Source organism: Acanthopagrus latus, chromosome 21 (genome assembly GCF_904848185.1).
Source record: "Acanthopagrus latus isolate v.2019 chromosome 21, fAcaLat1.1, whole genome shotgun sequence".
NCBI classification, from domain to species: domain Eukaryota; kingdom Metazoa; phylum Chordata; class Actinopteri; order Spariformes; family Sparidae; genus Acanthopagrus; species Acanthopagrus latus.
In genome coordinates this window covers 5,446,008-5,471,855 of record NC_051059.1, presented here as the reverse complement: position 1 = coordinate 5,471,855, position 25,848 = coordinate 5,446,008, and the positions used below count along the sequence as shown (strand labels likewise).

The 25,848-nt window shown below is 43.8% G+C and overlaps 1 protein-coding gene across 12 annotated transcripts in view; it reads right to left on the bottom strand.

Moving 5' to 3' along the window:
* The window catches only part of rnf220a (ring finger protein 220a), a 156,215-nt gene that overhangs the window by 37,403 nt on the left and 92,964 nt on the right, over positions 1–25,848 (bottom strand). For 7 of the 12 annotated variants that reach the window (XM_037083623.1, XM_037083631.1, XM_037083629.1 and 4 more), the window contains 2 exons: positions 7,516–7,645; positions 616–667 (listed from right to left, as the gene is read on the bottom strand). In XM_037083623.1, coding sequence (XP_036939518.1) covers positions 616–667; positions 7,516–7,645 — 182 coding nt within the window. The remainder of the gene's footprint in view (positions 1–615; positions 668–7,515; positions 7,646–25,848) is intronic. The other 5 variants (XM_037083624.1, XM_037083627.1, XM_037083628.1 and 2 more) reach the window with 1 other exon arrangement.

Genomic DNA, 25,848 nt, shown 5'->3' with positions numbered 1-25,848 from the left:
GTCTGGCAGCTTGTGATGTGTTAAGACGAGCGAGTGGATGGAGACACTATAAGGGAATGCCCAACTTGATGGAATCATGAATCAGACTTCCTACAATTTGACGTTATCTTTCTTTTTCGTCCCTTTTTTACCCTCCTCTTCCTTCTGTCTGCATCTCGGTATCTCTAATTGGAACAATCACAGTACAGTGCCTCTTGGCTCTGCCGCCTGCTGGACCACAGGAGACTGGTACTATGTGTGTGTGTGTGTGTGTGTGTGTGTGTGTGTGTGTGTGTGTGTGTGCGTCTCTGTGTGAGTGTCAGATTTACAAGACAGAGGCCTATGGTACAGCTGATTGTGCAGCAGAGAAGAACCGAGGCTTCAGAACAACAGAGCTAGATAGTAAATATTTGCATTACATATCATATTGAAAATGAATATCATTGCTCTTTCTGCACTCCGTCAATGTGAATATAAAGGTTCAATCCACAAGGAAACAACAATCACTTTTCTTTGGCAGAACTGGGCATTTGTGCACTTCAGAAAGTGCTAAAAAAAATGATTTAAGCCTGAATGAATGATCCAATCTAGACAAAAAAAACAAAACAAAAAAAAAGACACTGGGATTGTTCTTACCTTGGGGGTTCCTGGAGTGGCTGCTCCATCCTTGGGTGAGGGGTTCTTACTGCTGGAGAGAAAAGACAAAACAGATTCCCGTGAGTTTGTTGTGTGTTATGTAGCGCAGTGTTGTATCTGGTCTGTCAGGTTTTTTTTTATGCCTTTAGAAATGTTTCTGACAGATCATTTCTAAGATGCTATCTATTTTTGGATGGCGCTTTCGCTAACACCAGAAACTGTTATGAGTTTTCTGGTGTTAATCATGGAACATCACAGTGTTTTACAAACAGGTCACATGCACTTGTTTCACCTTTATTGACTTTCAGCCATCAGCCGTGTTCAGTTCTCCATTAGCTTTAATCCATGCACTCGTCTATCTCCTGCTTCTGTATTTTATGGTTAACGATACTATCACTGAAAATGATGGGATATTAGCGGGATGATCCTCTGGTTTGTCTTGTCATCACACACAAACACACACTTGTTTGTTGCAGGAAATAACTGATTTTGTAGTGATTTGATTTGTCAGCTTGTGGCCACTTTGACTCTGAAATAGGGGGTGAACAATTGACCAACTTGTAAATATTAAAGGGACGAAGGGAAAGAGAGGAGCGAAGGGGCACAGAAGGAGAGAGAAAGAGAGAGAGAGAGTAAGAAAGAAAGAAAGAAAGAAAGAAAGAAAGAAAGAAAGAAAGAAAGAAGCCTCTATTCTGCCAATAAAACAGTCACATTGAATTCACACTTTATTTCTGATCTCATTTTACAACACTTTTACCGTCTGATTCTGTTCATTTACTCTAAATTGATCTGTTGCTCCATCATTTCTTTTTTTAGCCTTCTCCTCCCTCTATTCCTCCGTCCTCTCTGCCTTCCACACAAACACAGAGATACATTTCTCGGAGCCTCTTGAAGCATCGCGACAGGCTTGACATTGACAAAGCAAGACAGGGTTGTCATGTTTGCTTTGAGACCCTGTTAGCACTCCAGACCCCCTTGGACACACACACACACGCACTGACTGACGGACAGACAGACAATGGCAAACCATGGAAAGGCATGTGCCTGAAACTGAATTGAGCGAGACCTCTAATCTGACAGCATGCCTTGGTAGACAAGGGATTTCCTTTTTCAATGGATGGAAGGGTGGATAATCAGAATAAGAAGCCTTATTTATATGTCACTTATCTGAGAGAAGAATTTACAAAGTGGTGCACAAGAAGGCACAGGAGCAAGACAAGGGAAATATAAGACAGAAATATAATGCATAGCTGCACAGAGTGGAGAAGCAATGTATGATGGGGCAGATGCATGGACGTATAGAAGTCAGTGATGTGGAGTGCAGCTGGTGTCATGTCTCCTGTTTATATCTGCCATTAAGAGTTCTGTTCTTGAAGTGCTTCCAATGTAAGTGATGTGGACAAAACCCTACAAAATCCTATTTATAACTTAAAGTAAGGGTTCAGCAGTCCGATTTAGCCTAACCAACTTGAATGACTGCTGCAAGGAAAAAGTGTCTCAGTGTTCATATGGGCACCTTACTGTTGCTTTAAGACAGACTTGAACACTTCTGAACAGATCCTTTAACGTCTAAACATACATTAAAACGTATGTTGCAAACTAGAGAGGTGGATTTTGTCTGAAAGTTATAGGTGAGGGTCTGACAAAAAGGTATTGGTTCCACCATGGGAAACGTGAGATCAGATGCTTTCTCAGGAGCTAAAACTCAGGATTTATCAGCATCTACAGAATTAATTTTGATGCTCGCTGACCATTTTTGATCTGTATCCTATTAGCCCTTCAACCTTATGAAAGGGCAGTATTAAATTGTTAGAGTACCTCTTTTAAGGCCCAATGAAATTGCTGTCGGAGCGTGTTTAGCTTCTGTAATCAGATATATTTTTGGACCATGCTGCTTTAAAGCAGGGAGCTGTTGTATCCCTGTATTGGTGGCATTATTAGCAATACCAATGATAATGCTCTGCTGGCAGCTAACTGCCCAGGCTAACGGTCATGTGGGGTTTGACTGTATACTGTATACAGCATGATGGATGGGTTAACTAGTTGCAGTTACATGTAATCAGAGGCATTTACGTTTCTGAGTTCAAGACGTGTCGTCAAAAATATTGATTGTTTAAGAGATAAATGAACAATAGAAGAATTATAATTTGAAAAATAAGAAGAAATCCTTCAAAAATAAATGCTGGAATGTTTATCTTTCCTTATCTGAGTTTGATATATATATTTTTAAATTATCATTCCATATAATAAGTTTTATTTTTCTTTTATTATTATTTCTTTCTTTTACATTTGCTTTGGCGGTGTCAACTTCTGTTTCAGAATGTGTGTGTATATAAGTGCACAGAATGGCCAAGTGTCTGTGTTTATATGTGTTAAATGTGTTTGTGCTTGGTGGACATGATTCTGAAAATGTGTCATTACTTTGTGTGTGTGTGTGTGTGTGTGTGTGCGTGCGTGTGTGTGTGTGTGTGTGTGTGTGCCTGCGGATGTGTGTTTGCATCTGCATACTGCCTTGCTAACATGCGTGCGTGTGTGTGTGTGTTAAAGCTGAACAGCGTGGGCCTCACCTCCACCAACAAAGAGAATAAACATGGGTGACACAGTCAAGCTGCTGTGTAATGCAGGGGAATCTGCCAACAGCAACCCGCCACCGCCGCTCCCGCCTCTCTTTTCTATCTCTGTCTCTGTCATCTCTCTCTCCTTCTCCCTCTATCTCTCTTTTATTCATTACCTGGAACCTCTGCAGAGGCATCAACAATAACAGCCACCTCTACCTGCTTGTTGACAGTGTCAAACAGCGACAAGAGAAGGAGGGAGAGGGAGAGAGGGGACAGCAGTTGCATGCCTGCCACGATGGGAGAAAATTGCCACAATGACAGAGGGGCTGATAGAGAGATGAAAGGGAGCAAAAAAAAAAAATAAATAAGAAAAGGTGGGGGGAGAAAAAGGGTGGAAGGAGATGAAATGTGAGGTGAGAGAGAGGGAGATAGATGTGGTGAAGGAGGGAGAGCGGGCAACATAAAGAGAGAGAGATCGAGCGGGGGAAAGATGAAAGAAGACAAGGAACGGGAGAAAGAAAGAGGGGGAGTGACGGGAGAGTCGGTGTGTCGTTGCTTCCTCTCGCACGCGTCTGTTTGCCCGGTTCTATGAATTTTTGATGGCGAGGGTTATGGGGCTGGAAATTCCAGCTGCCTGTCGCGTCAAAGCGAGGAGGAGAGAGTGGAAATGAGCAGCACAGCGAAGTGAAACATACACACAGACAGACAGACAGACAGACAGACAGACAGACAGACAGACAGACAGACAGACAGACAGACAGACAGACAGACAGAGGGGAAAAGAAGGACGGGAGTGATAAAAAGCGGGAGACAAAGCAATTTAAAATGTGTTGTGTTAATGAGGTACGTGTGCGACTGGAAGGTGACAGGTGAGGACATGGGGTCTGCTTTAAAAGTGTTACAACACAACGTCCCGCTCACACGTCTCTGAGGCTGATGAACTGAAGCGAGGGGCAAGAACCTGCAAGATCATAAACAGGAAGTAGCCACAGCTATCAGGTGGTGGCTCAGATGTTTTCCTTTTCCCTTTGCCCTCTGCGACGAAATTAAACAAAAAAACAAAAAACAAAGAAAAAAAAAGCTGAATTTAAGGACTCCACAGACTGTTCAAGGGCTAAAATAAATAAGGAAATCTGACATTATTTTTGACTTGACTGTGGTCTTTCGAAACAACAACTTATTGAGTCTGAAACCTCAACAATGTACAAGGCAGTAGCAGGTACGGCTGGAAGTACTGAATTTACAAGTAGTAAACATAATGGGGGAACTTTAATATAATTATGGGAGTAGGTATACAGTTTTTCAAAATAAAAGAACCAGTAAAATCTTGCTATGCTTTTTTTTTTTTTTTTTACGTTTTGTCCCAGTTTAAATCACCCTCTAGTGGTTTAGTATGCTTGGTTGGGGGACTTCCTAAAGAAGTTGTGCAACAGTCAGATTATGTCAGCCACGGCACTTACTCAGCACCAGTCTTGTGCCGGTAGAACTATTTTGAATTGGACTGATCAGTAATTTGGAAGCAGTTCTACTCAGTTAAACTGCCCACCCTCCCCGCACCTGATTAAATCTGCATCAGTCCCGCACAAGTAGAGACAGACTGAGTTTGACTGACAGCCAGCAGAGGCCTTTGCGCCTCCCACCTCCACTCCCTCCCAGAAGGAGGGCAGAGAGAGAGGGATGAATAAGTCTTTTTTCAGTGGGAGTTGGATGGAATCGAGGGATGGCGCTAACCTCAAGATACTGATTGCTTTTTGCCTTTTTTGTGCCGTCTGCTGGAGGAGTGGGCGCTCGCTCCTGTGGAGGCAAATTGATTATGGAGGAGCAGGAGGAGGAAGAGGAGCAGGGGTATGAAGAGGAGGGGGTGATGGGGTATGTAGATTACTTTGCCCCCATGAGTCACCTGACATGTACAGGGCACGATAGATTTCCATTTGCTCAACCGTGTGTGTGCGCGTGTTCATGCGTGATTACAAGGTTCGTGCATAAGAAGCTGTGGGCCACGAACAAGTGACGGAGCACACAGTCACAGGAGAGGACAGGCTGGAAGTCGCAATTGAACACCCGCGCGCACACACACACACACACACACACTCAAATGTACAGAGGACAGAGCAAAAAGCAGAGAAGAAATAGGACATATGTAGAAACACACATGAGAACAGATATATAGAAGAGACCAGGCATATAAGGGACACACGCATTTTTCACACTAACACACACACACACACACACACACCTTCGTTTCCATACCCACAGCTCTTTCATTCAGCAAGCGCTGGTCGTCATTAAAGGCAGATTTACTACAAATTGGACCAAATTCCCACTGTCACTTTCAATGATGGCTGCTACCATGCAGAGAGCCGCAGAGAGGGGGTGACAGTGTGTGTGTGTGTATGTGTGTGTGCACACACACACTTGTGTGCCATATAGAATGAGGTTCTGCCGCTTTTTATTTTATCTCCTGCTTCCATTCCCTGTGACGGGCATGCAAAGTCACACTGAGACGTTTTGTGTGTTTGGGTGTAAAGGAAACATCGGAAAATGTTTCCCCTTGAATTTTTCTTTTTCGACATCTTATTTTTTTCTTTTTTTTTTGTGGTGACAACGCCAACATCCCATCTCACCTGGGATGACACATATTTCCTTAAATGACAGTACGTGTGTATGTGTCCATATATATGTGGGTTTTGAACCTACACAGTGTGTGAGACCATCAGAGGGAAGGGCAGACTGCTAACCTTTATTAATTATTGAAACACATACACACACACACACACACACACACACACCTCATCATATCAGACAGTGATGGATGGATAACCCTTGCTCATCTCTCATGTATTCTATTTTTTTCTCTTCCGTTCTCAGTTTCAAGATCCAACAACTACCGTGGCTGAGAAAAATATTTTGCCTGGTTTGTTTTCTATTCTAATCGTTGCCTCACTTAGTTCTTTAGATATCTTTCTTTGGCTGAGACTCTTTTGATCCTTCACTCCACATGTTTTAATATCATCTATTTTATTCCATTGTTTTCTTCATCTTTATTCCCTTGTCCCAACCTGACCCTTCATTTTTCAATCTACCTGCATGGAGACTAATCTACATCTCCATTACTCATATAAACTTTCTGTTTATCTGTCTGGTTCTTTTTCTCCTCATAAACCACAAAGAATTGTACATGATGTCCTGTCCCCACTGAGGAAATCTGGTTAATCCCAGCATGTGGAAACACGGTAAAATAAGGAAATTAATAAATGACAGGACAGGTTCTAGGTTAAGAATAGGACAAAAAGAGAGCTGGGGAAGAAATATGAGCCCTGAAGTTAGGAAAAAGGGGAAGATAAAGGAACAGCAAAGGTAGAAGAGAGCAGGACAGTTAGAGAACACAGAGAGAGGATGGATAAACAAGAGCAGGTATCAAAAAAGGGGAGCGGAGGAATGAGGATGACTGTTACAGTATCTGGACAAGGACGGACGGGAGGAGGGGTAAAGGAGGTGTGCACAGGGGGTAAATGAAGTATGATTTCCACGTGGGGTGACGCTATCGGTTGCCCTCTTCCCCCAGGTTAATGGGGACTATCATAAAGCTGGGCCGCTTAGGTGGACACGGGGTCGCGCACAAACACAGCCACACTGCGGCCACACACGTATGTACACAAACACACACACGTACAGGCAGCCAGACGTGCGGTCCAAGTGAAATATGGATCCTAATGGTTGTGTCCCATCGTTAAAAGGGCCTCGAGTTGATTTATCCACCGTAAAACAGCTCGTGCAACTGCCATGAGGAGAGGAAGGGGGCAGCAGTGAACCCGAGGTCACAGGTTTGAATCCTAATCCCCGTAGGAAACACTTAGCGTTACGTCGACGGCATGCCTCTGCCTTTTATGCAGATTTATGGCACCGAAATCTCTGGGCAGAAAGAATAGCAGTCAGCGAGCCTGACATTATAGCTGAGTTAAAGCTCAGCCTTCACCCCGTGCCAAAGAATATTCATCTTGATGAGCCGGAGAAGAATTTGTCTTAAATAAAGCTTGCTTGTTTATATTTCCTGACAGATTATTATCCATACAGTGTCAGGCTGACTCAAACAAGCTAATGTATGTTACATTGATTTATCAGACGTTTTTGACTTTTGAAATAACAAATACGTTTTAAGCTAGACATAAAAAAAAATAAATAAATAAATAAAAAAAAAACAGCTTCTTTTCTTACTTTTTATTCCCAGTGTCAGGCCAGGAGTACTTAGACTTTTCAATTTGATGGCACTTACTGTAAATGACTGTGTGTGGTTGTATGTATGAGCAGGGAACAACAGTCTGTAGCTATGTTCGAGGCCTACCTGAGGCATATGGCAGTTAGCCGCTCAATCTCTGTCTCCATGTGTTCCTGGAGCTCTCCGGGCCTGAGCAGCACCTGGCAGATGGGACAGATTGGAGCCTGGCTGTCGTACAGAGACATCTTCTTTTTACCTGGACAGAGGACGAGAGCAAAGACAAAGGGAGGGACTTCAGCATGTGTACAGCATATGTGACGCGTATGAAAAATAAATTATCCAAATTGTTTTGACAAATATATGTGTCCAACTGTGTGTTTGTCGTACTGCACACAGAGCCACCCTTCAGTTCTGCAAGGACACACAGGGAAACTTCAGCACTGTGTATTCTTGCAAGCACCAAGGTTTGAGCCTCTGGAATCACACACATTAAGTGCACGTGCATTACAGTACTTCTACACACACACACACACACACGCATACACACACACACAGGGGAATAGAGTGCTGTACAGTCTCCATTGTGTCCTCTCAGGTCAAAGCAGATTTAAAGAAGTGTCAGCCATGGATGAGATAATGCTGTATAGAGTCTGCCAACACTACCTCACTTCATTGTCCTTGATCAGCAGGGCACAGGGTGGGGCCCACCTGTTTGTGTGTGTCTGTTAGTGCTTTTCTCATTGTGTTACTGGGGATACGTGTGCACCGTGTGTGTGTTTTTCGCAGGTCGCAGTCTCCTTTGTGTTCACGTGTGCGTAAGTACAGTAATATACATCCTACTTTTTCAAGTCTGAGTCTGTCTGAGCTGGCTATAAATACCATCTATTGAAAGTGTATGAGTGCATAATGTTGGAGGACACTTCCGGATTTCCTGTATTTAGCCAATCAAATGGGCTTTTTTTAGCCTACAAACAATAGGCTCCGCCTCAGCCAGGATATCCCGTTTAGACTGCTTGTCACCGCGGCAACAAGAGGACCAGGTATGGGGACTCCCGATCCATCTTGTCTTTGGTGTTTTTTTTCTCTCTCTCTCTGACACACACACACACACACACACACACACACACACACAGACATAAACACAAACACGCACACACACATACATACACACACACACATATACATGCACACACAGCCCCTTGGGGACACGTATCCTTGCTCACATATTGGTCTGTCAGAACAGTTTCCTACAAGAGAACTCATCAAGACACAACTAGCGGGGAACACGCACTCCTTCACACACACGCACATCGGCCTCACCCTCCCTTTTTTCAGAGCGTGTGTGTGCATACCGGGCTCCCATTCTCCTCAACCGCTACTTAACAGAGCCACAGCGCTGGACACGTTAAGTGACTTTGAAAAATAGGTAATCGATTACTCTCTGTCTCTCTCTCTGTCTCTCTCTCCCTCTTCTTTTTTTCTTCCACACCTATCCTTCGCTCGCTCTCTCTATTCAGCCTCATCCATTTCTAATTTTCTGCTCCCTACCATCCATTTACTTGTTTCATTTCTTTCTCCTTCTGCTTCTCTCTCTCTCATCTCCTATCCTATTTCGATATTCTCCTGCCTTTCTTTCTTTCTTTCGTTCTTTCTTTCTTTCGTTTTTGTTGTCTGGCCGTCCTTCTCTGTCTCCTCCACCACGCTCCCCTTCAGTTTATTTCCCTTTCTGTCCTTGTTTCTCCCTCTCTCCGTCTCTACCCCCGTCCGTCTCCCCTTTATTGCTTTGACAAGATAATTTGAGTCATGCTGAAGCCGTCGCCATCCGCCACAGCAAACAAAGAAAGATCCAATCCCTGTCTGCGGCTGATGGGGCTCTTTCTATTCTGCAGACAATCAAACACACCTGAGGACGTCGCCGCACACACACACGGCCGTGCACGCACACACACACACACACACACACACATACACACACACACACACACACACACGCCCGCGCTTATTATTTCCCGTTTTTTTGTTATATCAAAAAAGATACTTTTTTAAAAGAAAGTAAATACTTCTTTTGCGCAGTGTGAGCTTACTTTTTAGCATTTCAATGTGCGGTGATTTTCTTTTGGATCGCAGAATCTCCTGTGTGGAGTTGCCCTTTTATTTGTGTCATAATAAAAAAAAAAAAAGTGATGAAAAGGAAATGTAAATGCACAAGTGTGACAACGGAACGCCAACAATCAACAAAAGGAAAGACTACAGAGGAGGAGTTTTGTGTGGGAACTGATTTGAATTCAGCTGACTTACGACAGAGTCAGAGACAAGCTGTTAACCACATTCTACAGACACACACACACACACACACACACACACACACACACACACACACACACACACACACACACACACACACACACACACACACACACACACTCAAATCTAACTTGTGCTGATGTGATGGAACAGGTGGAAATTCAACAGCCATGCGATACAACTAGAATGAAATAAGACAGAGCTTTGCAAAACAAGTGAAGTATAAAATAAAATGTGCTAACAAAATCCAAACAAAGCCCAAATGTTGTATTTTACAATGGAAGAATTTGAATTTCACTTTCCATCCCTCTTTTTTCTGATAATTTCCCTACGCTGTTGTGTTGTCCTATTTTCCAACTTGTTTGCTGTCACTCTCTTTCACCCCCATTTTTGTCACTCTCACCCCTCGTGTTTCTCTCCTTTTCTTCCTCTATGATTCCCTCTCTCCGTCAAATGCTCCCTGAGGGAAGTGAGTGATGGGGAGAGGTGAACGGACAGATAAATCCAGGGGAGGACAAGAAGAAGAGGAGGAGAAGAGAAAGGGGGGGGAGAAGGGTGTGTGTGTGTGTGTGTGTGTGTGTATGTGTGTGGGGAGGGGTGTTGATGTGATGTGATGTCGCACACCAGGCTTGTCAGCGCCTTAAAGATGATTAATGTTAGGGCAACACACACACAGACACACACAAACACCTACGCGCTTCCCACATGTCCTGCCTTGGACCTCACAGCTCTCTCTCTCTCTCTCACACACACACACACACACACACCCTGCGGTGCAACAAGGGTGCGTTTAATCTTGGGGAGCAGGGGGAATGTATCAGATCCAGGGGAGGGAGAGGAGGGGAGAGGAGGAAGAAAGGAAGCAGAGGGCTGGGCAATAACAAGGAAATAGGCCTGACAGGACTTTTTAGTGCTGAGATTCTTCAGTGAAATGCCGGCTGGCGGAGCCAACGAGGGATGGATGGATGCATGGGTGGACGAGAGGAGAGAGGAGGCGTGCATCCCTCTGACAGCCATGATGGAGTGCAGGCTTGATCCCCCCCTAATGTGCCAAGATGGATCGTCTCATCTCTCTTTTCTCTCTTACTTTCTCTTACTTCCTCTTCCTTCCCTCTCGCTCTCTCTATCTCCCGTTTCCCCTGATTTCAACCTTTTGTTTCTCTCTCCTGATCTCTCTCCTTTCTTACTTTATTCAACCCAACAATCCCTCCATCCCTCCCTCCTCTTTCACCATGTTCCCTCCTTTTCATCTCTGACGCTTGACCCACTAAATGGCTCTCACTGGTTTTTGGTCATGTCACAAAACAACATGTCAGGCAACTGGCAGGAAGCACATCCACTGACTTTTTGTGTCTTCAGTCTCATTTATTCACTCGCTTCCTCAGTGCTGACATGCACACATTGGCTGGTCTCACTCAACGCAGAGACTCACTTATTCGTATTTTAGCTGCGTGACGATCACTTCACCGTGTCACTCATATGTTGTTTATTTGACATGCTGCTGAAATCATCACATAAAATGTAGGAAATTACACATTGGAAAGTCAGATCTACTAGACCAAAAAGTAAATACAAAATAATACTATTGTCTTTTACAACATCTTTGTTCAACTAACTTGACTTCAGTCAGAAGTTCTTGTTTGGACTTTTTTTTTTCTATCTCTGTATGTTTAAATAATGGGAGGAGTCGCACACACATACACACACACACACACACAACTAGACAGGTAATTATAGACAGCAGATGGCGAGGCGGAGTTAGATCATACGGAAGAGTGGAGGGCAAAGAGGAGGAATCTTCCCCCTTTTGTCTCATCCCTTTTTTTCTTCGTCTCGCATTTGTAGGGATTCACCTTTTCCCTTGCTTTCATCCTAATATTCCTCTTTTCCGTACTTCCTCCATGGTTTGAACCTTCTTCCGTTCCTACGTTCCTGCCTTTCCTTTCAGACTCCCTCCTTCAACTTTTTTCTGTCCTTTTTCGTCTACTACATGTTTTTCTGGTCTTCTTCTTTCCTTTATTGTCGACTGATAACTTTGTATGACCACTATGGGATATTTAAACAACTCTAGCTAAGGCATCAGCTGCTCATTAGCCTGGTGAAAACGTATGAAGTGTCAGTCATTACGAAGCAAGTCTGATCCCTTTTAACACTTGAAGCAGCACCCTTCACCTTCCTTTTTCTCTTCTGCTGCACACACACCTTCTCACTCTCTCCCTGCCTTTCGGCGTCTCTGTCCGCTCTCCTGTGGTGCTCTGGTCCACATGAAGTGGGGAATCAATAGATGCTAGATAGCGCAGGCTCCCAGTCACAGACTACAATGAGCTGAGGTAAAAGGCCACCTCCAGAGAGGACAGGGATTGTCAGCTCAATGCTAGCTCTCAATGGGGCCAGAGATAAAAAACCATTTGGGGTGTCCTCATGGCTCACTGGGCTAAGAGGCGAACCATGTACTCACAACACTGTGGGTCCAAATCCCATTTAATGACCTGTATTGCGTGTCATCCCTTTGCTTTTATCTCGCCCATCATTCCTGCCTCTCAGGAAACAGGAGGCCATGTGTAGGACTGTGTGTGAAAAACTGTAATAACATGTATTGGGTAAAGATTATATGAACGAGTGCTACAGCAATCAGCAATGGATTTTTACTTCAAGTTGGTCCTTAGTTGTACTGAGCATTTGAAAAAAAAAAAAAAAAAAAGCCCAGACATGTTTGACTGGAGTGAACTTGACCATTTTCTATCTTTTATATCTTTGCTGGGACTTGAATTCACTTGTAAATTATACACACAATCAGCTAATGAGCACTGCGCATGTAAACTGGATTTAAGCACAACAGTAAGAGTCAGAAAAGAGGGTGGCCGGGTTTATGAGTTGGCACATATACAGTATGTTGGTGGGCAACGCGTGCACACACACACACACACACACACACAGACACACACACACACATACACACACTCGCAAAAACACACAAGCACATTTCCCAAATGGAATTACAAAGTGTCTACATGTAGAGGCTGTTTTCTGTCCTTGAACAACTGTCTTTTCCTTGTGTGTGTGTGTGTGTGTGTGTGTGTGTGTGTGTGTGTGTTCCATTCCCCCTCCTTGTTGTTCCCCTAAATGAGTTTTCTGACATGCATCAAGTGTTTATGCCCGCTACCCCTCTTTTCTCGTCTTCCCCTCCTCCTCTTTCTTTCTCTCCCCTCCCCTCGCCATTCGCCCGGCCGGTTAGCTATAACACCCGCCAACATCGGTAAACAAGGAAATCTCTCAGCCGCGGCCCGGCGTGTAACCGCATTACCGCGCCCGATAACCTCTTCAAATAATGTGCGATAAGGGGAATTTGATTTGATTCACGGAAAGGGAAAGAGGGGCCACTTCTGCTCCCCCTCAATCTCTTCCTTTTCCTTTCCTTTATTTCTTTCCTTCTCCTTTGCTCCCTTTCCTCTCTCCCTCCACCCCGCCATCGTCCTCCTCCTCTTCTTTTCACTTAGCCTGAGGGTCCAGGTCCCCCCTTCCTCCTCCCATCTCATCCACCCCCCGCCCCCCCCTTATTCTACCCTTCCCCAGAATGACACCGCCTCGCATCCACAATCAAATAAATCCCGCTGTGGTGTCAGCCTTCATTTCGACTCTCCCCTCTCTTCTCCCCCGACCAACGCGAGGTGAGGTGAGAGGCCCCCGTAAAGCCATCATCTCCATAATGGCAAATATGAGCCCTAAAGCCCAAAAACCAGGGGCCGTATTAACACAAATGGGACCAGCAAGGTGTGTGTGCGCATCTCCCGGTGAGGCGATATGGTTTTTCTCTTAAGTGAGCTGTGATTTAAGCAGGCTAGACACTAAGGCTGATCACTAACTCTGTGTATGTGTGTGTGTGCAAAACAGATGAGGCTGTGAGGCTCATTCAGAGGACATTTGATGAAATGGAACGGGGGTCAACTTCAGTTTGCCACCCGGGCTGCGTTGCGCTACTCCGTGCATGGCGTGTGTTTCCCATGTCTGTCAGAGCGCGCGCATATGTGTGTGTGTGTGTGCGTGTGTGTGTTTGTGTGTTCCCACCATCTGACAATGATGCATGGCGCTTTTAAATAGCACTCCTCCACGCCCTGCTCAAAACTCATCACCAGGCTCTTTCACTATCCCTCGCTCCCCTCCCTCCCCTCGCTCCCTGGGGTTGTCACTTTTAGAAAAAGCAAATGAAATGTCGGCACGGCGGAGAGGAGGGATGAAGAGATGGCCGGATAGAAGGATAGAGAGGTGAAAGGTGTGTGTGTGTGTGTTTGCTGTCTGTTTAAGTCAAGGGACTCTAACCTATTTCTGTGCGCAAAATGTGTGCATGTTGAACTGTGAAAAACAAAATGTGAAATGTGAAATAGTGAGATACAAGACAATGGGAGCGCTGACTGTTATAATATGTAGAATATTATTCATTCTGTCATGGTTTAGGGCCAGTGGACAGCATTTTCAAGGCCACTTTGCACTTAAATTGAAAAAAAAAATGCTTATGAAATTAGGAAAATTTGGGAAATTGAGAGCAAAAGATATTAACGTGTCATGAATCAACTGCCCGCTTTTGAACACATGCTGATAAATGATCATCCGATGATCCCCCTGTGTGTGTGTGCGTCAGTTCACAAGTGTGTGTCAGCATGCGTAATGTGGGTTTTTACTCCTGGGACCCCGCCATGCGTGTGTGTCTGAAAGACAGCAGTGTGATGCTAGTGAGGTTATCTCCGACTACTGACAGCTGTTTATTCAATCAATCACCTTGTCTGCACGCGTGTGTGTGTGTGTGTGTGTGTGTGTGTGAGAGAGAGTGTGTGTCGAGAGAGAGAGAAGTAAATTAATGGAGCATTAACCAAGCACTGACCCACAGAGCAGAGGCACGACCAGCCGCTATAGGCTAAATCTCAATTCGAGACCCCTATTGCACACACACACACACACACACACACACACACACAAACACAGGCACACTTCAAGCCGATGTTGCCTGCCAGTGGTCTGCAGGAAAAAAGACCACATTAATTTGATAAAGACAAAAGTAAGTGTATGTATGACAGCTGCCTACAGAGTGATACCTGCAGCATTGGAGGGGGATTCAAATATGAGAATCTATGAATCAGCTTATGGAATGATGAAGTACATAAATATTTATTAGAGCTATTTCAGCTATTGTACCAAGTAGTATAGGGGGAAAAGCAGGCAGATTAAACCAAGGCTGCCTTAAATGAGTCACAGTTGGCCAAACTGGGGGTCATCTCTTAAAGAAAAACAAAAAAACATTTACAATTACATTTCAGTCATTAGGGAAATTTAAATTACGAGGACATCTTACAGACTAACTTTCTTGTGCAGTTTAAAAAATGAATATAGTTATCTTACCATAATCAGCACTCTGAAATATATCATTGTCAATAATAACATTTATATAAATAATTAATCACTTTTATCAATCAAACCTGAACATTGTGGATGACCTTTCAACAATTTTAATTTCGAGCTTTGATTTCAGAACATTGAATGGACTTATATGATATTTTATGTGATGTTACAGGACTGTTAACTCCTTTCTCATACATGTAGCATAATCATTGCTATTTTAAAAATGAAACACAATATCAGAAAGAGCCATTTTTGCGGTCACTGACCTCTGACTCTCTCTCCTCTCTCCTCTCTGCTGACTGTCTCCGTCCCATTTCTCCTTCCTCAGCGGTGTGGAGGAGGAGGAGGACGAGGAAGGATACCTAGCAGAGAGGTGTGGGCGTGAGGCCTGTCGGCACTCATTTCCATCCCAAAGGGTCTCATCACTACAGGAACATGCCGTGTCAGTGGGGCAAAGAGGGACATCAGCAAGTTTGAAATAGACGACCTGACTCAGCCCTGAACACACAAACACACACAAACTGAACTAGCACTCAGGGACCAACACCTACAGAAATAAGGCTGCCCTGCGCATTGCTTCTCTATTAGTTCTCTCTCTCTCTCTCCACCTCCCTCATTTCATTTTCCATTCATTTCTTTTCTCTTTTCATCTTTCCTTCCCCTCCATTCCCTCTCCTCTGGATCCACTCTCTTCTGTCCTCTCTTTACCGCTCGCTCCCCCCTCATTATCCCTCTCCCTGCCGCTTTCATATGGTCTAGCAGCTGAATTAATTACCAAAGCCAATTAACGCTAGATTGGCTGATGTTTTAACTAATTAGCTTTAATGAGGGTGCCATGGCTGCCTGCGCTGTGTTAATTGAATCCTAACAGCGGAGGAGGCAGCCTGTGGAGGCGAAACGAGAAGGATGGATGGAGAGATGGATGGATGGATAGACGGAGGCACGCGCACACTTACATACGCGCACAAGCTGTTATTGATAATATTTAGAGCGCGTCGCAGGAACACCCACCCCGTTGTCGCTGCTGGTTTGTCATTAACATTATTGGCCTGTCGCACAAGACGCCTTATATATGAAACACACACATGCACGCACGCATGCACGCACCCACGCACGCATGCACGCTCACACACTAAAAACACAAACACACACACACACACACACACACACACACACACACACACACACACACACACACACACACTCATAAGAAAATGGAAGAAAAAAAACAGGAAACTATAAAAAGTGATATGATTATGTTATGTCACTGTTATCTGTTGGGTAAAAGTTTTTCTAAGCTAACTGGGTTTCTCCTAATATCCTCACTATGCATCTCCTGGTTATACCTAGCTGTGTTTGTTATTGCAAAACGTGCCCGGCAAAGAGGAGCAGCAGATTAAAATCTTAGATCAATGTCACGCTGTCCTCCCAGTGCCAGATTACCCGCTGCGTACCTGAACTTCATTTTCCCCTGCCTCGTGATGGCGCGATCATCAGAGATGAGATTTGAAATGTATTCACATTAAAAACGGTTCAACGCATAAAACTAACATCCACATTGTGTCATTCAGAGGGTGTGAACCTTTTTCATCCAGCAACGTGGGCTTTGCAAGTCAGGTTTTGGTGAATATTTTCATTGTCCTTTAAACATTTTGTAAGTTTCCTGACCCTGAGCCACAACAAATACTTTGGATAATTAAAAAAGAATTACACAGCATCAAAGGGAATAAAGACCATTGCATACTTTAGGGAAAGACATTCTCAAGTGCTTTTGAAAATGAATTCTCAACACTGCCCTACAAAGCCAGCATGCAGTAACTACATATTTGGCTGAAATTGAGTTATGGCAGTTATGTCTAACCACATAACAAAACAATCAGATTTACATAGCTGACATGATTCCAGCTGTGTAGTTACTGTATTATTTTCAACTAGAGCGTTCGACTAGACAGTGAGAACTAAAACAAGTAAAAGCAGCTCCACCAGAAGTGGCGTTTTACGTTTCGGCAAACCACAGATATGTTACATTTGTCTGTTTCAAATGCATCACATCAACATATCTGCAATACGTGTCATATGACATTCACATATCGTGCACATGAGCCGACTTTCTTGTCAGGAAAGGGAGGGATTTGCGGTAGCACGAATTAAAAAAAAACTGGACAGAAAGAGCTGCAATCAAATAAACATACATCCAGTTTCTTTATTAACTAGATATGGATTTATAAACGTTATATTTGTTACACAGTATGATGGATCAGCCTCTTTCTAACTGGTACGATCTATGCAGCTACCACTTTCTGCCATTGTAGGACAGCACATCAGATCACAGATTAAACATTTATTAAAGGCAAACCTTGTTTTCAAATAATAATAAAATATTGAATGAAACAAAAATAAATGAGGCATAGCAATCTGATATTCAAATATCAAATGTAATCATATACTACGATTCTGAAGTCAAAGTAAATGACTGCATATCAACAAAATAACTATTAAGGGATACAGGCCGCATTAGATAAAGTTATGACATTATCCGTGTCCTCCCTCCGTGTGTCTTCTCCCATCCCGCTGATCTAAAGACATGAACAAGCGGCAGATTGTCTGAGGTGGCTATAAAAATCTGCATGGCCGTGTAAAAGGCTTAATGATTTTAAAGTTACAAGAGAGAAGAGCCTGCAGTTTGTCTCATCCATCAAGTCTAGCACCGGTGCCTTCGCCAAATGGCCCTGCCACCTAACCTGGCGCTTAGCTACTCAGTGCCAAACACACCCTCCTCCCCTCTCTGCCTCTCTTACACGTTTTGTCTTTGTCCCACTTAGACTAGATTGTTTCTTTCTTTACTCTTTGTATCTCTTTCACCTTCTCCGTGCCACCTTGCATTTTTCATGTATTTTTCTCTGGAAAGTGGAAAAGGAGGGGCGGCTAGTTTCTATTTCAGGAAAGATTTTTTTTCCCACTTTAAAAAAATGACATCTACAAATTTTCACCATGCACCGTATCTCAAGAAATCAAGCTGAGCTATTTCCAGCCATTGCAAGATTGTGAGAGTGTATTATATCGTCTTAAAGCCCCTTGTAGAGCTCTTAACCACTTCCTACTGCAGCACCCCCCACACCTTGCAGTAAGGTTCCTCTTACACATGTTAACCCTTTGACCTGTGGTTGCAAACTGTAATCAATAGCACCAACTCTCTTTGCTTCTCTTACACACCCAGATAGCAGTGCATATGTTCTAGGTTCAAGGTTACAAGGAGACAGAGGGACCAAATAAACGCAAAAATTAATAAAATAGTGTCTATTCCTCTACGCGTCACACGCTTCCCTATCAGTGCCGAGAGTCCCTCGTGAGGGAAACACACGCACACATCAAATCCATGTTAACACCCTTAGATACACACACTCTCACACACATATCCCTCAAGAGATGTGGTCACGTTGAGGAGGGGAGCGGGGATTTTCATGTTCCTGTCAAACGGTGGCACAATCCATTCACGCACATAAATATACGGAGGCTGTATCTGTGCAGTACTTTGACTACCACACCACCTCTTCACTTTACTACACCGCCTTCCGCAGTACAACCCAAATTTCCTTAAGTGAAAAATTACATCATTTTTAACTATAGTCCCTTAATGTATGTAAAATGATGAAGAAACTGTAGTAATTGCTATTTTTTTTTTCAATTAAATGACACCTACATCAGGAAAAGTAGGATTCTGGCTGATAAAATCTAAATTGAAGGATGTAACACAGATTTTGTTGCATGTTTTCTGGTGCATTCTTTATGGAAAGTAGGTACAGGTAAGCATCCTCTGCTTTTTTACTCCAACAACGCAGATCATAAACCTGATTGCGCTATATCTAATGACAGGACATTTAGATTTATGGTTTCTATTAGCGGCACTGATGTTATTCTGACAGCCCTAAACACACACCGATATATAACGGCCGTGGTGACAACAATAGCCAAATGTAAATCAGATAAATAGATGAAATTGAACAGTCATTCAAACAGCCTCATTCAGCTCTGAAACCTCATGAGCCCTTTGTACAGCACATGGTATTGAAGGCGTGTGTATGTGTGTGTTTGCACGAATGTGTGCCAGGTTGTCAGCGAATGAGAAGAACCTATTTCCTCTTGCTGAATCCCCAGCTCTAAATGATGGATTGATATCTCTCTCGCTGTGGATTATATGTGCATGTGTGTGTGTGTGTGTGTGTGTGTGTGTGCGCGCGTGTGTTTGTCAGTGGCCCTCTCAGCCTCTTGCTGCCTCTCCTCTCAGGCCCTTATCAGCTCTTGTCACAAACAGAGGATAGGGGATAATCCTTCATACAAGGGGAGCAGTCTGGCCTTCCATCTATCTAGCTGTCTGTCTAGCTGTCTGCTGTTATTACCCCTCTCAGAGTGTCACCGGAATAGAAATCAAACAGACACAAAGCAAACTTCTGCATCTCGGTAATCTCGACGAAGATGGCAAGTTTGATGAGAATAAAACTTTTTTGGTTTGGTCAGTTTGTGCAAACGCTGCAGCAGACACGGTGTAATTATCTGCACCGACAATAAACACTTAAGTTGGGAGTTTCTTCACGGGAATTCTGTGTTTTCCTTGGGTGTCAGTTGTCCTAGCTGGAATAAAAACTGGACCACAGTACCCTTTGGAAAATGAGTGCAACCCAGATAATGAAAACTTTCCTAAGTTCCCTGGTCAGGCCTACGCCTCGGGGTGCTGTGTTGTGGTTTGGGTGCTTGCCATGTCCTCATGACAGTGTGTTCTGTGGATCACCAAGAATCACAGCGTTCCCAGGCCCCGGACCGGACCAGACTACAAGGGATTGCTTGTGAAAACATGACTTTCACAGTATTTCATAATGTCACTGAGAATAATTTATACACCGCACACGTAATACAATTTATATGAGTACTTTTGTTCTAAAAGGAGATTTTAGAGCGCAATGAAAATAAAAATAAAATAACAGGAAAACATTAGGACAAATTGGTACCCACACTGACTCGTACCACTTGAGAAAAGACTCTTTCCAGATGGAAAAATCATGTTGTCTTATTTTGGTTTAGCCTAAGATCTATGAATACTCCTTGCTCACATGACTTCCTCTGTGCCGCCTCTCTCTGTCACCCTGTCTGTCTCTCAGTCTGTATCTCATTCTCTGTATAACACAAACCATAAATGGGGCGAAAAAAATGTATGTGAAAAAATATCAAGTGCAAAGACTTGATAGGAGAGGACCAAAGATTTCTATCTGCTGGAGTGGGGGATCGCACAGGTCACAACTGAGGCTATTTTGTGTATGAATGTGAGAGTGTGTGAGTGTGTATGTGTGTGTGTGTCTCAGATACAGCGTGACTGCATCACACCGATGCAACTGCACAACACTGTGGTGTTCATGAATCGTCCATCCCGTTGATCTCTTCCTCCGTCCCCTCCTTCTCATTCACTTTCACTTCTGTCCTCTGTTGTTCCCACTCCCTCGGCCTGGTGATATCACGTTGTCCAATAGAGGGGGATGTTTCTCTACACTTTGCTACTGCGGGGCCTGTGGTAATTTTCTCTGAAATGTCTCATACCATAAATTGTCCATCGTTTTGTCCACAGCCTAAGTTTCAAATGATTTGAGCTCAAAAGCCTATAAACTAATGAAAATGCGTGCCGAATATATTTACACATATATGTGAATTAAAATGATATTTTAGACTTTATAGATTTCTTTAGATTTAAAAAAAAAATACCATGGTCCACTTTTGTCAAAAAATAACTTAAGATTCATGAAAAATGTCATGTCATTGTCCGTAGCCACTTATCCTTTTCCATGGGGTCGCGGGTGTTGCTGCTGGAGCCAATCCCAGCCTTGTCTCAGGGCGAGGGCAGGGTACTCCCTGGACAAGTCGCCAGCTCATCGCAGGGCCCTCACTGATGAGCAATGTGGGGTTCAGTATCTTGCTCAAGGACACTTCGACATGCAGCTCAGCCCTGCCCGGAGCTGGGATTTTAACCAGTGACCTTCCGATCACTAGTCGACCTGCTCTACCCGCTGAGCTACAGCCGCCCCTTCATGAAAAATCAAAAGTCAAAATCAACAGAGAGCTAAAGCAGTTTTTCTGAATTCTTAGAAACCCTTTTTACTAACAAACTGAAGGATTTGGAGGTGAATTGAGAAAAAAAAAAAACTCTCAAATTCCACATTACCAAAAAAAGAACATGTCACAAAACTTATAAAAAGTTGTTATGGAGATGCGTGGTTATCAGAGGAACATTTGCTCAACCAGTTAGGGAACATTCAATCCTTCATGTCAAAATCTTTGGAGATAAATGGTTTTCACTTGACAGCAACTTGTCAGTCTCAGGTACTCTCAGATTCTGTATTAAGACAGCTTGGAGGCTTTTAACTCTCCACACACACACACACACACACACACACACATACAAACAGGCACACACACACACACACAGACAAACACACACACACACACACACACATTCAGGGTAGAGGTCTATGGCTCAGATCAATAGAAAATTAAAGAGACTGAAATGGTTTCTGCTCACATATTAACCCTTCTTCTTTCTTGCCGTCTTCTTCTTTCTTTCTTTTCCTATCATTCCTACCTGGCTCTTTCTCTCTGTGTCTCTCACCCTCCCCTAATAGCCGGTGCCACTGACGACAACAGTGTTTCAAACAACTTGAGTATAGGTTTTACTGACAGGGAGAGGAGAGATGTGTTTTTTTGAGTTTGAGCTTTAAAACCCGGCGAGAGGAGAGAGAGATGGTCGGATGAAGGGACGGGTGGAAGGACGGGGGCAGTAATAGCATAGAGACGACAGGGGCTTTGGATACTCTCTCTCCCTGGACACACACACACATATACACACACACACACACATAGACACACCGTCTGGGGACTCAAATCTCAGAGCAATTTTCAGGCCGGATGATTGGCAGCTTGATGCGTATTCTTCCCCCTACAAGACCGGCTGATAACTCCAGCTATCCCATTCCACGCTGCCATCCCTCCATCTCTTCGCTCTTTCTCCCACTCTCCCTATCTTTTTTTTTTCTCGTCGCTATGACTCTCTCAACAGACCCCGACCTTCTCCCCTTCATCCTCCCCCATCTTCATCCCCCTTTCCATCCTTCTTCTCCCCCTCTCCGTCTCTCTCTCTGGGCCTGTTGTGCGGCTATTACAATGACAGAGGCGATAAGGGACATTTATCACATGTGCGGTGGGGTGAGCGAGAGAAAGCCCTCAACAGGTCTAGGGGGAAGAACACACACACATCCAGACACGCACACAGCCACACACACACACACACACACACACACACACACACACACACACACACACACACACACACACACACACACACACACACATTCAGCACTAAGACAAATAAATGCACACGCACTGCATGCATGCAAATATGCAAGGGCCCGTGCACATTTATGCACATATGCGCTGACAGATAAATAAACAGTCAGAAGCCGCACATACTTGCACACAAAATGCATAAACACACACATACACACGCGCACGCTCACGCGCACACACGCACAGTGAAACGGTGAATCATCCCATTTTGTATTTTGCAGTTGACTGAGGCCAATTCCCCATAATTCAATACAGTTGAAAAATGAAACCCCGGTAAATCGCTACAGCGATTTTACAGATCCCCGCTTATCCTCATAATTCATTATTTCCAAACTGTAACAACATTACATTTCATTTGTAATGCTCCGCCTGCCTCAGCCATTTGCCAATTGTTATATCTTATTGTTTTCCCTCTCCAAGGGGGAGAAAAGTGAGTTATTGGGGGAGAAATGGCGGCTGGCTGGGTGGCGCGGCTTGCTCCTCCGCTGCCTTTTCTACCTTTCTGTCAGACTCAATGTCTATTTATTGTCTCTGGATCTGTCCTGTCTTCCTCTCCATCTGTCTGTCTGTTTGTCCGTCTCGCTAACTGACTCGCTGTAGTGAGGACGGAGAGGCACAGAACAGCATAAGTTGTTTTCATTGTGGCCAAGTGATAATGAACCTATTGTTCGCAGCCCCGCAGACGCGCACACACTCCTCCATATACTGACTGGACGATTGTGTTTTAGCACCGTGGTACAGTCAGATCCACAGCTGGACCGGTGCAGGGCAGAGACTGGGACAGGGGTGGAGTGAGGGTGAGGTGGAGGTAAGGAGGAGAGAGGGAGAGAGGAGAGAAGAGAGAGGGATGAGGGTGATAGGGTGCATGTTGGTGGACAGGAAAAAGGAAGTATTGATATCTTTTGCCTAAGTATAAATGAATGAAAGAGTCCTGCTTTTATAATCTTACTTGAGCAGAACTATTCTTGACTTTTCTCATAATAAATGTACTTACATATCAAGCGTAAACAAAAGTTCTTTATATGCATATAAACATTATCCATACTACAGGACAAAAGATTAGATCTACAGGATCTGATATTCACATTACTCTGACCATCAGAAAAACACGTTTTATTCTAATACAATGGCTGATAAAATTATCTAAAAAGGTTCTACTTTGGATCTGATGCAGCATGAAACCTGCAGAGTAACTACTAAATTAAGTTATCAAATAAATATTGTGGAGTAAAAAAGCATTATATCGCTCCAAAATGTGGTCAAGTGGAGTTAAACAGAAAGAAATCGATGCCCAGTAATGTCTAGAAAATATAATCATTTTATCATGTGTGAGTACTTCACCAGTAACTTTTTTTGGACTACCTATCGCATAGCTGTTTGAAAAAAAAATAAAATAAAAAAATAAATAAAAAACCTTATGCAATTTAAAACATTACACTGCAACCCACATGAGCTTTAGTCGATACTGCGGAGAAATATCCTTTCACGCCGGGTAGTAGGAGATGACTTGAGAAGGGCGTCTGTGATATTTACAGCTTCAAAAAGAGATTCCTCAAATAGGGAAAAAATCACTTAGATCAAATACTGGAATCGCCATTAATCTGAGAGCTAAAAACATGCTTTGATGTTTCTTCCCTCTCACACACATACACACTCACGCACACACACAGACACATTCCTCCTGCAATCTCCCATTTATCACAGCTGTAGCCACTCTCCGGCCCTGCCCACGTTACTGTACCCTGTCACACTGGTGGCTAAACAAACTGCTCCTTGATGTATGGGGGCCTGCACCGGCCATAAACTTATTCACTTTTAACTAGCATGCTACCGGCTTGGCACGGCGAGACATCACCTTTACTATGTGTGTGTGTGTGTGTGTGTGTGTGTGTGTGTGTGTGTGTGTGTGTGTGTGTGTGTGTTGTATGAAAAGTGCCTGTGAGAAATTAACCCCCTGGGTACTGCTTCATAAGTCACTCCTCTCTTTCTTTCCTCTGTCCTTCTCCTCCCTCCCTCCCTCCTTCCCCATTTATCTTTATTCCTCAGCCCCAGCTTTAGCCCTGCATCTATTACCCATTAGAGTGTGTAAGTGTCTTTGACAATAGAGGAAGCGGCTCAGTGGTAAAAGAAGGATAAGAAGAAGAAGAATAGTGTGTCTTGTACAGTATGTCTTGCTGGACGACAAGCAGTTTCCTGTAAGTGAATGAATGGCGAGAGAAAGTGGAGACATCAGTCTTAATGTCTTATTTCTCTTCTCTTCTCTTCTCTTCTCTTCTCTTCTCTTCTCTTCTCTTCTCTTCACTTCTCTTCACTTCTCTTCTCTTCTCTTCTCTTCTCTTCTCTTCCTCTTCCTGTTATTAATTGAGTACATCCAGATAAGACGAGAGAGTATAAAACTACTGCTGACATCGGGTTTATGGTTGTGACGCTGGCACCCTGGCACACGTGTCAACCTCCAACACCAGACCCTTGTATCTCCCTGTATCTCCCACAATGCTTTGCTGGTTTATTGACTATATGTATTTATTGTCTCCAGTCAGTCTGGAGTCTATCGGTTGACTCACTAATCTAGGCAGAACGTGATTAACAATTAATTTATGGCTGGTGCGTTATCAATAGTGTTGCCTCTTCGGCCATTAATGCATAACACATACAGCACACATACACACATACACACACACGACACAGCGGGGTAGATGTGCACACACACACTGACGCAAACAGGCACAGATGAAATCACATGCACACACACATCTCCCCCACCGGTGCGCATGCACCACATCAAGCGGCACCATCTATGCACAGAGCCAGTAAAGGTTAATCACGTAGTTTTTTCCAGTGCTTTATGACAGCAGTAAGTTGTAACTGCGTGGGCCTCCTTCTTATCAAGCAATAAATTCATTAGTGGCTAACACACCTCGCTGGGGCAGCTCATTTAGTTCTGACAAACAAGATTAGAGGACAGTGGGGGCACAAGGGTAGATCCGGACAGAGAGCTGTGAGATCATAGGACACGGGTGGAGATACGCAGTGAGACACTGTCCTTTTAGTCTTACTGGAATTGATGAAATGAGGGGTTGAGTTTGCAGTCAGTGCAGATAGCATCACTGATTCATGCTGAGTGAACGCCAGATGGTGTTGCTGATTGTTGTCATAAACATGTTTTGGACAAGTGCAAGCACTGTAGACCTAGAGGACTGATACAGTGCCAGTGAATACTGTTTGGTTAACAACTACTAGTGGATCTGAATTCAGCTATAAACAAAGCTGGGATATGAATGTGTGCTGGGATTGTTAGTGATTACCGTTGGCAATAAGCGTTAGCAATTGCGGTAAGAACCACCAAGTAGCATACGTGATTAGAATTACCCGGCTAAGTGT